This window comes from Hemiscyllium ocellatum, chromosome 14 (genome assembly GCF_020745735.1).
Source record: "Hemiscyllium ocellatum isolate sHemOce1 chromosome 14, sHemOce1.pat.X.cur, whole genome shotgun sequence".
NCBI classification, from domain to species: Eukaryota; Metazoa; Chordata; class Chondrichthyes; order Orectolobiformes; family Hemiscylliidae; genus Hemiscyllium; species Hemiscyllium ocellatum.
The window spans coordinates 34,833,911-34,847,991 of NC_083414.1; the positions used below are offsets into that span (position 1 = coordinate 34,833,911).

General features: G+C 39.9%; 1 protein-coding gene across 2 annotated transcripts in view; it reads right to left on the reverse strand.

Moving 5' to 3' along the window:
• The window catches only part of arhgef3 (Rho guanine nucleotide exchange factor (GEF) 3), a 326,424-nt gene that overhangs the window by 218,162 nt on the left and 94,181 nt on the right, over positions 1-14,081 (reverse strand). For both annotated transcript variants that reach the window (XM_060835599.1, XM_060835598.1), the window contains exon 3: positions 318-384. In XM_060835599.1, coding sequence (XP_060691582.1) covers positions 318-384 — 67 coding nt within the window. The remainder of the gene's footprint in view (positions 1-317; positions 385-14,081) is intronic.

Below are 14,081 nucleotides of genomic sequence, written 5' to 3' on the forward strand. Positions count from 1 at the left end.
AATATTAAAGGAATACAGGTTTATCTGAAATCATACACGTAATATCAAGTTGACTACCTTACTGTTACACTGATTCAAGAGGAAGAGAAGGATTTTGAAACACCATTTGAAAGATAAGCAACTTATTCCCCCTTCAATCAACACCCCAACACCCAATTAACTAGTCATGTACTTCATTTTGAGATTTTGCTTCATGAATAATGTTCTGCTTGAATAACAGCAATATATTTCCAACTAATTCACTGGAGCATTTGAAAGGGGTGGTAGTAATGGAATCCATCTCATAACCAAGTGTAGCCATGTTCATGATAACTTACCCCCTTGAAATTCCAGCCACTGACTGCAGAAAGTAGGGAGGAGGTGCTACCTTGCTGTAAGGTAGGCCTGGGAAACAAAAGTGATAAAAACAGAGCAGTTAATGTCAGAATTGTTTCCAATCATCAGATAATAGATTTAAAGTTTACAAATAATCCATCAATCAGCATGAATTCTGAAGGGTCCATAGACCCAACATGAGTTTTTCCAGCTATTTCTGTTTTTGCTTCTACATTTCCAGATCAGTTCGGAGTGGGACACTCAATGACCAAATAAAAATAACTTATGTTCACCATTATTTCTTCTTATATTTGGTACTATGTGTGATCATTTTCAATTCCACCTGCCATTGGTCCATATTCAGATGCAGGAAGACCTGAACAACATGCAGGCTTGGATTGACATGTGGTAAGTAACACTGGGGCTCAAATGCCATACAACAACATTCCTCAACAAGTTGCTTTGACAAATAGTGTTAAGGGAATTCAAAGGGACAACAGGGTAACTAGGGAGAGAATAGGGCCCCTTAAAGATCAGCAAGGCTGCCTCGGTGTGAAACTGCAGGAGATAGAGTAAGATACTAAATGAGTATTTTGCCTCAGGTGTTTACCATGGAGAAGGATATGGACAATATAGAATTTGGGGAAATAAATAGCAACATCTTGAAAAATGTCCATATTACAGAGGAAGAGGTGCTAGATGTTTCAACATGCATAAAGGTGGATAAATCCTCGGAACCTGATCAGGTGCACACTAAAACTCTATTGGAAGCTAGGGAAGTGATTGCTGGGCCCCCATGCTGACATATTTGTCTCATCAATAGTCATAGGTGACATGTTGGAGGGTGGCTAATGTGGTGCCACTATTTAAGAAAAGTGATAATGAAAAGCCAGGGAATTATAGACGAGTGAGCCTGACATTGGTGGGAATCTTGACAGATAGGAGTTACATATATTTGATAAGGCAAGGATTGACTGGGGATAGTCAACATGACTTTGTGCATGGGAAATCGTGTCTCACTAAGTTGATTGAGTTTTTTGAAGAAATATGGAAAAGGATTGATGAGGGCAGAGCAGTAGATGTGATCTATATAGACTTCAGTATGGTGTTCAACAAGTTCCTCATGGTAGACTGGTTAGCAAGATTAGAGGTCATGGAATAAAGAAAGAACTATCCATTTGAATACAGAACAGGCTCTAAGGTAAAAGGTAGACGTTGGTGGTGGAGGGTTGCGTTTCAGACTGGAGACCTATGACCAGTGGTGTGTCACAAGGATTGTGCTGGGTCCACTGCTTTTTGTCATTTATATAAATGATTTGGATGTGAACATAGGAGGTATAGTTAGTAAGTTTGAGACATACACCAAAATTGGAGGTGAATTGGACAGTGAAAAAGGTTACCTCAAAGTACAGTGGGATCTTGGTCAGATGGGCCATGGGGTGGAAGAGTGGCAGATGGAGTTTAATTTAGGTAAAAGTAAGTTGCTGTATTTTGGAAAGGCAAATCAGGACAGGACACATATATACTTAATGGTAAGGTCCTGCAGACTGTTGCTGAACAAAGAGACTTTGGAGTGCAAGTTCATTGTTTCTTGAACGTGGAGTGACAGTAGACAAGATAGTGTAGAAAGTGGTTGGTAAGCTTGCCTTTATTGGTCAGTGAATTGAATATAGGAGTTGGAAGGTCATGTTGCGGCATGGTTTGTACAGAACATTGGTTTGGCAACTTTTCATATACTGCATGCAATTCTGGTCTCCCTGCTTTAGGAAAGATTTTGTGAAATTTGGAAGAATTCAGAAAAGATTTACCAAGGATGTTGCCAGGGCTGTGCTGTAAGGAGAGGCTGAAAAGGCTGAAGCCATTTTCCCTGGAGCATCAGAGGCTGAAAGGTAACCTTACAGAGGTTTATAAAATCTTGTGGGGCATGGATAGAGTGAATCTCCAAGGTCTTTTCCTCGGAGTGGGGAAATCCAAAAATAGAGGGCACAGGTTTAAGGTGAGAGGAGAAAAAAATTAAAAGGGTCCTAAGGGACAACTTTTTCATGCAGAAGGTGATGCATGTCTGGAATGAACTGCCAGAGGAACTGGTGGAGGTTGATCCAAAAACAATATTTAAAAGGCATCCGGATGGTTATATGAATAGAGAGGGTTTAGAGGGATATGGGCCAAATGCTGGCTATGGGGACTAAATTAATTTAGGATAGTTAGTCGGCATGGATGAGTTGTACTGAAAGATCTGTTTCCATGCTGCACAACTTTGTGACTCTAAATGGGAATTCAACCACCTCCCCTTGAAGTTCTATGCCAATTCATTTAGAGATTCTCTTATCATTGCCTCTAAAGTCAATGGACCAGCCATATAAATACTGTAGCTACAAAACTAGGTCAGAGGTTGGGAATTCTGTGGTCAAACAACTGACTCCTGTCTCCTAAAATTCTACTTTCAACAAATCTCAAGTAAAAGGTGTGATTAGATACTGCCCACTTACTATTGTGACTCCAATACTGATAAAGCATGATAGCATCTAAGACAAAGCAGCCTGGTTGAAAAGCATCCTGTTTACCTTCTTAATCCGCTGGAAGGTATGATGGTAAAGAGAAAGGCTGAGGAGGCCATAACTCCACTCCATGTTGGCCTGGTTCAAAGTCGCCACTGGGTCAGTATGACCCATCTGGATTCAACCATCCAGAGGAAGAACCAGACCTTTTCTGGTCTATCACAGTAAGTGTCACCATCTTCTCTCTCTGCCACCTTACTCTAACTTTCTTATCTGTTCTTCTGCACCCATATCCCACCAAGGCTCATGATCTGCCACTCTCACATCACCTTCCCTCATTCACCCTTACCTATTCCAATCCCCATACTGCTAAACCTGCATGGCCCCTGTGCTGCTTACTCACTCACTCTACACGCCTCACCACTTTTTATCCACCTACACCAGCACCATCATCCGTGCCATCCACTTTCATTGCCCTCCATCTCTCCCCATGTCTCATTCCAAGAGAAAACAGCCTACATTAGTGCAGAAAGGGGCAAGTTGGATAATGGGATGCTGGACAACTGGCTCCACATCCCCAAAGGGAGGGTTCTGGCAGTGACTGTGAGCTGTTGAGTGACTGTGTTCAAGCCCTTGGACTGATATTGGAGACTGTCTTCAACTTAATGTGCCATGTCACCCTGACTGGAGGGTGTTTCTTTTGGCTTAACTATCCATTATACTTTGAGCCACATTTGGTTGAAGTACTTGCAATATGCTGATTGCATAGGCTGCTGGCACATGGTGCAGGTCAGAGGTTGACAGTAGCACAGTGCTATACAGCAACACGTCTGCATCTTTGAACGAAGCTCCATGGACATGGAGTGCATGAAGCTGCTGTCCATGAAGTGTGCTCTGAAATACTCATGCCACGTGTCCAAGCTGGAGGTCCGGACCCGGATTCGTCAGCTCACTGTTCTGGCTTTCACATCAGGAATTCTCAGCTTCTAGTTTCTATTCGGCAGGCGGTAGAATGGGTAATTGTATATTAATGAGGCAAGACTAAATATTGCTAATGATTGAGAATGAATGCTAATAGATCGGTAGCTGCTTGCTAGCAACAATCTAGGTTTGCTGTTCAACAACTGGTTGGAAAATGGGACATTTTGTTCTCAACGTTGAAATGGTCCTTGCTCAACATCTCACCAGATTTCTCTAAACGTCTTGCCATGGTCATATCATTTAAGATTTTGAATGAGAAGATTTTGCCCCAAGTGTTTGTCTCGTCTTGGCTCCATCAAACGTTAATTTGGCTAACAGTCTCATGGACTCCTCCCCATGACTTGCCCAAAAACCTAAACAGATCATGTAAATGGGTTTGAAGGATTACAAATCTCCACTGTATTTTAAATGTGAGCAGACAAATTAATTAAGTTCCTGACAACCTTTAATTTGTCATTTGATTAAAACTTTGCTGCTTGGTGATGTTGTTAGCTAGGATTCTTTCAAAACATTTGCTAATTTATGCAGACATCACCTTTTGTCCACTTAAAATGTGAGGAATGACTGAACAGGAAGGATTTTTAATATAATCAGGATTTTAATTATTCCAAATTATTTGGACAGTAAATTATTTACTGTAATGTCAAACCTTTAGTTACTGCTTTTTCACAATAAGTTAGGGCCCACTATATCATAATTCAGAGCCATGCCATTGAAGTGAGGGAAAGGAAACATAAACCAATATTTAACACTGAACTAACAACACAGTGAGCATTTAGCTGAACAATGTAATTTGTCAGATGTTGCTATGTGCAAACTGGGTTCTATATTTCCTCTATTTTCACATTTCAAACACAGTTTATTTAATTGTGAAGCGCTTTGGGGTATCCTGAGATCATGAACAGCAGCTTTATGCAAAGAATTTTGTTCTTTCTTCCCGATGTTTAACTTCACAGATACAGGGACATGCAGGCAGACTGAAGTGAAGCCTATTTTAAAGGAACACATTGGGAATTTGTCAAAATGTCCGAAATAATGAGTTAACTGAAAAAGACAGATTAATGGCTATTTTCACATATATAGATTTCAAGAAACTAATAGTTTGAGATCATTTATCAAAGTTTGAAAAACAATTTGCTTAAATTGGCATTGATCAGGAATATGAAAGTCAGACTTCCGCTAACATATAAAACACACTAACTTTGAATCATGTTCAGTGTTTAAATATACCAAGTAGAGACTACTACTGGCCAAAAACAGATTGACAGTACAATGGGCCTGAATATTTGTTAATTTTCGTGCTTGATATTTTATAATTTTATAACTTATAATTGTTTTAAAACTGAAGGCGCCTTGCACAAAATCTGAAGTAGGACTAACGTTGATTTTCACTGACCCAGAGACGTCATTTGGTAGAAGGTAACATTTGGAAAAGAGGACTGTCAGAAAACAAATCCGGAAATGCTGTAAATATCAAAGCAGAAAAATCATCCTCATCTTCTTTTCATCCTTTTATGATTCCTATTTTCATTGCTAAACTCAGAACTTGTAAAAGTCCATATATATTAGAAATCTTCTGTCCACATGTATATACCATTGAAATTCTAGTTATCATTATATAATCATTGGCAGGCCCTTGCAGGATGACTATCTTCTACTCTCTGGGTGAGTCCACAGGCGACTGTACAATCCAATTTGACTTCTACACTTGGGGCAGAAGATGGTCGCAAGAAGAGTTGGGTGGGGTGTTGATGATGCAGTGCACTGACTTCTGCTTTTGCCCAGATGGCAAGTCTCAAGGTGCTCGACACCTTCCTGGATGCCCTGCCTCCACTTTGGACGGTCTTCAGCCAGTGATTCCAAAGTGTCTGGAGGAAAGCTGCACTTTGCCAATGAGGCCTTGAGGGTATCACTGAAACGCTTCCTCTGTCATCTCAGGGCTCACCTGCCATTTTGAAGCTGGGAGTACAGCACCTGCTTGGGAAGTCTTGTGTTGGTTGTGCAGACAACGTGCCCAGCCCATCGTAGCCAATCAAGAGTGGTCAGTCCCTCGGCGCTGGGAATGTTGGCCTGGTCGAGAATGTTGGTGTTGGTGCATCTTTCTTCCCAGTGGACTCACAGGATCTTGCATCGGCAGCTTTGGTGATACTGTTTCAGCACCTCGTGGTGTCTACTGTAGAAAGTCCACATGTCAGAGCCACATAGGAGAATGGGAACTACCACAGATTGTGGTCCCAATCAATATCAACACTTATTAAAAGCTACATACAAAGACATTCAGAATAGAAATTCTGAATGTAAACAGTTGCTTGTAAATATGTAGTTGTAGACTCTGTATAGCATATGGAGCAGATTTCTGAAGTCTCTTTTGTCCACTCTGTGCCATGTTTTCCATGAAGAATCAAAATTCTATGATCAGCTTGCCATGAGGTGTCTCAGAGACAACTTATCAGTTACATAAACACCTCCACAGCATAATGCATGTTTGCAGACAAATTTCCAAATTGTCCATTTTGCTTTTCATCAGAAGAAAAGCCCTTCATTCATTTCCTGACACCAACATTACTGCAGTGTACAAGAATACCCATTTTGAAAAATGTATTATTTAAATACTCTCAAAAATCTTAAGAAGTCTTCATCAACAACAAAAACTGAAGTTGCTGGATAAACTCAGCAGGTCTGGCAGCATCCATAGAGAGAAATCTAAGTTAACTCGATTTCAATGGACCCAAAATGTTAATTATGATCTCTCTCCACAAATGCTGCCAGACCTGCTGAGTTTTTTCCAGGAACTTCATTTTTTGTTGTTGATAAAGACTTCTTAAGATTTTAAAATCCAATTTAACTCGATTTCACTGGACCCAAAATGTTAACTCTGATCTCCCTCTATGGATACTACCAGACCCGCTGAGCTTTACCAGCATTTTCTGCTTTTGTTTCTGATTTACAGCATTCACAGTTCTTTTGTTTTTTAAGAAATCTTCATATCTGACTCCATAGTGGGTAACTGAGGATAGCAGTGATTGAGGAACTGTATGAAATCCTTAGTTTCTGGACATCTTGCAAGCAAATTGTCACGACACAAATAGACAATTGAAGATATAAATTCCTGAGATGATCAAAAGGGTAAAAAGTTATGCCAGGGATCAAAAGTCGAGCAAAGAGAATTAAAAACATTTGAAACTGTAAGGATCCCATCTTTACTACTTTTAAAAAATATTTGATGGTTTTTCCTTTCTCAAAGCAATATAACAGGAGATTATAAAATTCCTAATTTGCCCGGACCATGATAAAAAATTAATAGATTTAAAGAAATGGTGAACTTGTTGGCATTGACAGAGATGACCTGAAATTAAACCATGTTACAATGCTGTCCATGTCCAAGAGGCAGTTATCATTCAGAAATGGCACATTGTAAATGTATGATAATCACTTAAGTGTTCAAGCGATTCACCTTTTTCCTTCAAGTCGATTTTAGGTACTCTCGGGAACTTTAAAGATGTAATTTACAACGTGGCAAGTAATCTTATTTTGTGCCATATATTAGCGCAGCCATTGACAAATCTGTTTTGTTGTCAAGTCCCATTACAAGTGGACATGTATAGAAAGAAGTGCATGCGATTCAGTTGCTTTGCTTACTGCTTCATGTAAGCAGCTGCTCCTTTCAGAACTAGAACAATCTTGTTAAAAGATAACTTGAGTAATGACGACTTCTGGCAAGCAAAGGAATTTGACAGACCATATATGGTCATCACTCCCATTCTTAAGATAGCAGTAGGTGATTTTAAGGTGTGTGACTAATAATGTATCACCAGTGTGCTGCTTGTAAGGCAGTACCATATCATGTTCTAGAAGCGCCCACACTAAATGGGGAATTTGAATTGAATAAAGTGTTCCTTGCATTCTCATTGTGCTTTTAACGGCCTTCAACCCCCACACTGCATGTTGATTACATCCCCAATGCCCCTGCCCACCACACTCTCTACATCATTACATGTTGTACTGATAACATAGCAACACTGGCTGAACTATATAGTGGAGAATCAAGGCTTCTAAAATTGATTACACAACACAGGCATCATTACTGCACATCAAAGCATTGATCCTTATTCCAGTAATTAGTTGGAGCAAGCTTGCAGATCACCCTCCTCAATATATAATGCTAACTACAATGGAGAATGGGGTGTGGGAGGTGGTGGAGGAACAATAACAAAAGAGAAAAAATGGCTAACTTTAGAAAAAAATCCTTTATCGTTTTTCACTCATGTCCTACAGCAATCACACAAGTTCCAGGTTATCATGGATAATATGTGGCAATCAAACTGAATGTTTAAAGTTTGTAATTTAAGAAATTCTGATGAGCTTTGACAGTGTATATAAAAAAGGTACTTACTAAAGTAAGGATAACAATGAATGTTTATAGTTTTGTCAAATGCAATTAAAAGCTTTATATCAGCTCATGAAAACATTTGTTCATCAAAATGAATTTGTTTCTGTAACATTCTGCTTGGGACGTGATGAACTTTTCCATACTGTGACTGTTAATGGATGGTATCTTAAGAAAATGTCTCTTTTAACCCATAATTGAAAGGTCTATGATTGCTCAAAGAGTGTCAAGAAGATGTCTAAGATGCTGTCATATATGCAGCAGCATCTGTGGAGAGAGAAATAGTTAATCCAAAACGCCTCTGCAGAAGTCAACTGTGGAATTGATCTTGTTGCTAGATTACCCTACACTGCAGCCTGTTGACAGAACTGTTAAATTGAAGTTGAAATGAGTCATATCTGAACCTGCCAGTGCAAAGTAAGTTTTTTCCATTCTTCCTACTAAGTGAGTATACATTTATTTTCATTACCAACATGTGGGATTCTGCACATACAAAGTCAATTGCATAGCTGGAACACTGTTTCTTTTAGGCAATGGTGTGAAAGGGTAAAATTCAGTGCAAAAATGAATGCTTTCTGAATAATAATATGATCTGAGGTGAATGACATCATCATTTATGAAATAACAAAAGGAATTTGAGGATGATCAATTTATATTAGAAAAGTCCAAGCGTTACAGGATGAAAATTCAAACAAATCAAATTATAAAACTGATTTCTAACTACATAACATTTATCAGTTTCACCCTAAACAAAATTATTCTTTAGAAAAGTTAAGTGACCTACTTTCTGCAGAGTGTTTCCGTTCTTTAGAGAACATGACTTCCAACCCCCATCTTCACCCCACCGCAACCCACCATCCACTTAAATGAGTCTCATTAAACTTATGATAAGGGCGAATACCCTTAGAGGTGACTGGCTCAACAGTTATTCTCTCATTCATATCATGAAATAACTTGTATCTATTTATTATTTTCCTTAGCCTTATATTGAACACATTCTCCTGCCTCATACCTTTCTCACCACTCAAGAGGAATCTTGGAACTAATCTTGGACCATTAATCGAGGTGTACTGATGTGTGGAGGTGCACCGACACAAAGGTCAATGTAATTAGGAAGTTAGCCTCAAGTGGCTGCCAGGATGAATTATGAGTAATTGTCAACTTTAAAATTATGATTTCTGATTTCTTCAATGTTTCAGTTTTACCAAATAATATACGCCACGAAACAAAGTAAGTCTGGCAAGACACAGCAGATGTAAATTTTAAGCTTTACCGTAGTGTAGCGTTAGCATAGGATATTCTGTATGAGATAGGAAAACTGGCGCGTCTATAACCAAGAGAAACCCACAACATCAGTCATAAAGTCTGTGGTGAGTCTCACAAGTTGCAATGAAATAAACAATCAGATCATCCCTTTAAGTGTTAGTCACTGAAAAAAAAGTGGCCAGGACACATCTCCTCTCAGCAATTGAGAGAATTAATATGGAAACCTCCAGTGACTTAGTGTACTACCTCATCCAAAAAAGTGGCACCTCAAATGCAGAACTCCTCCAATCCTCCACTGAAGTTAAGCCTAAATTCTGCCCACAATGCAGTTTGCTAGGCATCATTTTGAAAACAAACAATTTCCTCCAGATACAGATCTGTCCCATTCAATCCAACTTACGGAATTCCTGACTGTAGAGGACTATTCTGGTAAAATGTAAAATATGTTGTCATAACTTGCAACTTTTACATAAAATACTCGGCCATTACCAGTTGAAGTAAGCTGATCCTTTGTTTAATAGACTTGCTCCGTTACATAAGGTACAATCATGAATTCTCCCTATCATTAATAGACACAAAATTCCCCTTTCTGTCAGGTTAACCTGCTCTCGTCTATTAAGAATGTTGCTCTTTTCAGATTTCTAATCATTGATAATTAGCAGAAATGGCAGCAGCAAAAACTAGTTGCTTACTCTAAATATTAATACATTTGCTAGTACTCAGCCCATATCCCTCTAACCCCTTCCTATTCATATACTCACCCAAATACCTTTTAAATGTTGTAATTGTGCCAACCTCCACCACATCCTCTGGTAGTTCATTCTATACACATGCCACCCTCTACATGTTAGGCCTCCAACATCTTTCTTACTTGCCCTCACCCACCCTAATCTACTAGCCCTGCTTGCCCTCTGCATTGCCAACTCATTCACTCATGACAGTTTCCTATCTACATTTCTGGTAATAGCTATGCCACCCACTTTTGTCTCCCATAATAAATCTCTTACTCCCATTATGAAGGAATCCTGACTCTGACCATGCTGAACAGAGCCTGGACTGGTATAGGACACTGCCATTGATACACTCTACCAGGAACTGCTGAGCAAACTATATCCCATAGACTTGACTGAGCCCTGCTAATCAGTGGGACAAACTTCTTTGCTTTGTGTCTGTGCTAAACAGCATGGCAAAACAGTAGTCATGTGAGCCTGATATTGCTGGATGAGGGGGTAAGGTGCAAGAAAACAAAACAAGGCAATTCAAGGCAGGGATGCTGTGAGCATCCAGATAGACATACAGAGACTGAGCACTAAGAGAGCAATTGAAGAACTTGAAAGTTGCAGCCCAGTCCATGAGCTGGGTATATGTCCCTGAGCACAGTGTCCTTGCTGTAGTATTACAGTGAGAGCTGCCAATGTAGTCAGAAGTGTAGAAAGAACCTGTAATTGGATCCAACATGTGAAATGAGGATTCTTAGAGGCTGGCACATTTCAGGTGCCAATGTCTATGCGGTGTGTCCAGTACCAATGGCACTTGTCCTGAGATATTGTTTCCCTGGTTTGCAACATGGATATTGTTTGGTGCAAACGGTAAGCCGAATCCACCAGGTCCAAGTTCAGGTTTATTGTTCAGTTTTTCCAACAGTGAACGTATTTGAAGAGTTCAGAAAGATGGGAGGCTAAATCCTAAAGGGATGAGTTGTACTTTTAACAAGCATTTAGTAAGTGTTAATCCCCATCAATTGGCATCTCACCACTGTCCACAGGGGATCTCACCAAGTGACAGAAGCTCATCTTAATGAAGTGCACTGTAGGAACCTTTGCATATAATTAATCTATACATAGTCCTTTCACACTTCTCATTTTGTGTGCATATAGTACATTGTGCAAATATCGAGGACAGGTTGCACAAAACAATATCCCAAGGTAGTACACGGTGAACTTTGTAATATTCATGCTCATTAATCTACTCCTATATATTCCTTCTTAATCATTCCATTTTCAAAACATATTAGCAATTAACATCCATCTGGCGGCTGCTGCTTATTGAAAAACAGATCAATTACATGACCCAGCGCTCATGGAACAAAACACTGCAACAAGTCTCTTATCCTATTGATTGCAGTGAAACGGTGTGCTCCTGGAAATACCTTGCACCACATTTCTCTGGAGAATTTCCTTCATTGTTGTGACACGTGGGAACACCACCCATACGAGTGCGACAGGTACTCATGTGACTTGACCAGCATTGTCTACCTCATATGCTGCAGACAAGGATGCTCCGAGGCACAGTATATTGGTGAGACAAGCAGAAGCTATGACAAAGAATGAATAGAGAGTGCACAACAATCGAGCTTTTGCCCAAAACATCGATTCTCCTGCTCCACAGATGCCGCCTGACCTGCTGTGCTTTTCCAACACCACACTCTTGACTGCGCAATAATTGCTAGACAGGGATGTTTCCTCCTAGTTGGGAAACATTTCAGCGGTCAGGGACATTTGGCCTTGGATCTCTGGATGACCATCTTCCAAGGAGGACTTCGGTATATGCAACAATGCAGCGTTGCCAAGCAGAGGCTGTTAGCCAAGTGCGGTACCCATGAGGATGGCCCCAACCGGGATCGTGGGTTCATGTGACTACAGGTGACTCCACTGCACCGCACCACACACACACACACACACACACACACACACACACACACACTCTCACTCTCACTCTCACTCACTCACCCACACATCCATGCATACATACACACATATAAGTTTATCGGGTGAATTTGCATTTGCAGATACATTCTATTTTGTTCACAAAACACACAATCTGTAGGTAGTCAGTCCATGCGACATATTATAAATTTCTACTTTAGAAAAAGAACCAACCTAACTCAAGGTTGAGATACAGAGAAACCCTAACAGCACACCTTTAATGCATCGTCTGAGCTGAGATGACACTTTTTAAAAAAAAACCTTAAGGTATCATGGGACTGTGACTTGAAAGAAGTTCTGGGATTTACGTATTAATGAATCAAAATCTGTATCCCCATTTTAAGTAATTAAAGTCTTAACAACAATCTAGGTTTGTTCAATACACTGCATCAGTAGTATGATACTTTGATCATTTACTATAAATTCTGTGTCCTATGATCCTGCGCCACTAACTACCTGACGAAGGAGCAGTGCTCTGAAAGCCTGTACTTCCAAATAAACCTGCTAGACTATAACCTGTTATTGTGTGATTTTTAACTGTGACTACTCCAGACATATCTTCAATCAATCTGTTCAGAGATGCTATTACATCACTTTGGAACAAGTGGGACTTGAATGCAAAGCTTCAAGCCCAGAGATAGGGAAATCACTACAAGGACACCTTCCAGATAATCTATGCAGCAACATCCATCAGCAATCATAAGGATTGTCCCATTAAAAACACCATTGCTTTGTGCCCTATTCCGTTAAAGGGTAAATACAGCCTTAGAAATGGCATTACCCACATGAAGAATTGAGGACTACTGATAAACTCTGTTCACAAGATAATAGAGGATAATCAGACATGCTCAGGGCTGACTTGGCGGTTTTAAACCAAAATAGAAGATCTAGATTTAAGCTGGAGTAGATTCAGAGGAGATTTACCAGAATGTTGCCAGGTATGGAAGGTTTGAATTGTAAAGAAAGGCTGGATAGGCTGGGACCTTTTTCACTGTGGTGCAGAAGGTTGAGAGGTGACCTTATTGAAGCTTATAAAATAGTGAGGGGTATAGATAGAGTCCATGCTAGTTGTCATTTCTCTAGGATGTTGAACAGTGTGGTGCTGGAAAAGCACAGCCAGTCAGGCAGCATTCGAGAAGCAGGAGAGTTAATGTTTTGAGCATAAGATCTTCATCAGGAAACAGAATCAGGGACATGGGCCAGGAACAGACAAGTGGGATTAGTTTAGCATGGGATTATGCTCAGCATGGACTGGTTCGACTGAAGGTTCTGTTTTCATGCTGCATGGCTCTATGATTGCATCGCTCTCTTGGATACAGTAAAAGCTTTTCAATAGGAATATGTGTAACAAATAGACAAGGTTCCTTATCCCATTCCTGGGATGATGGCTAATCTTGTACTGAGAGGGTGGACAGCCAGAGCTGCATCCACTGAATTTAGAGAAACAAACAATCCTGAGCAGCTTTCACAGGCTGGGTTACTGAGAGGCTGCTGACTTATGGGAAGGCTTAAACTATGGAACAGAGTTTAAAAACAAGCAATCACCAATTTAAGACACATTCTTTTTTCCATTTTCTTTTGTTTGCCTGTGAAACCTCCTCCTCAGAAAGCAGTAGAAAAAAAATTATTGAATATTGTCTTAATTGACAAAGGAGCAAGCAGGAATACACTGAAATATACAGAGAAACTGGGAGCAGAAGTAACCCTATTTAACCCTTGGAGCTTGCTTCACCGTCCAGTTATGATCGTGGCTAGTCCTGTATCTCAATGCAATATCCTCACTTTCACCCCATGCTGCTTGAATCCTTCAAAATCTAAAAAAACTCTCTTCCTCTAATATTTTGTATCTTGGTCTACACAATGTTCTGCGTTATATTTCTCTTTGGTAGGGAAACCAAAACTGCACATGATACTCTCGGTATACTTTCA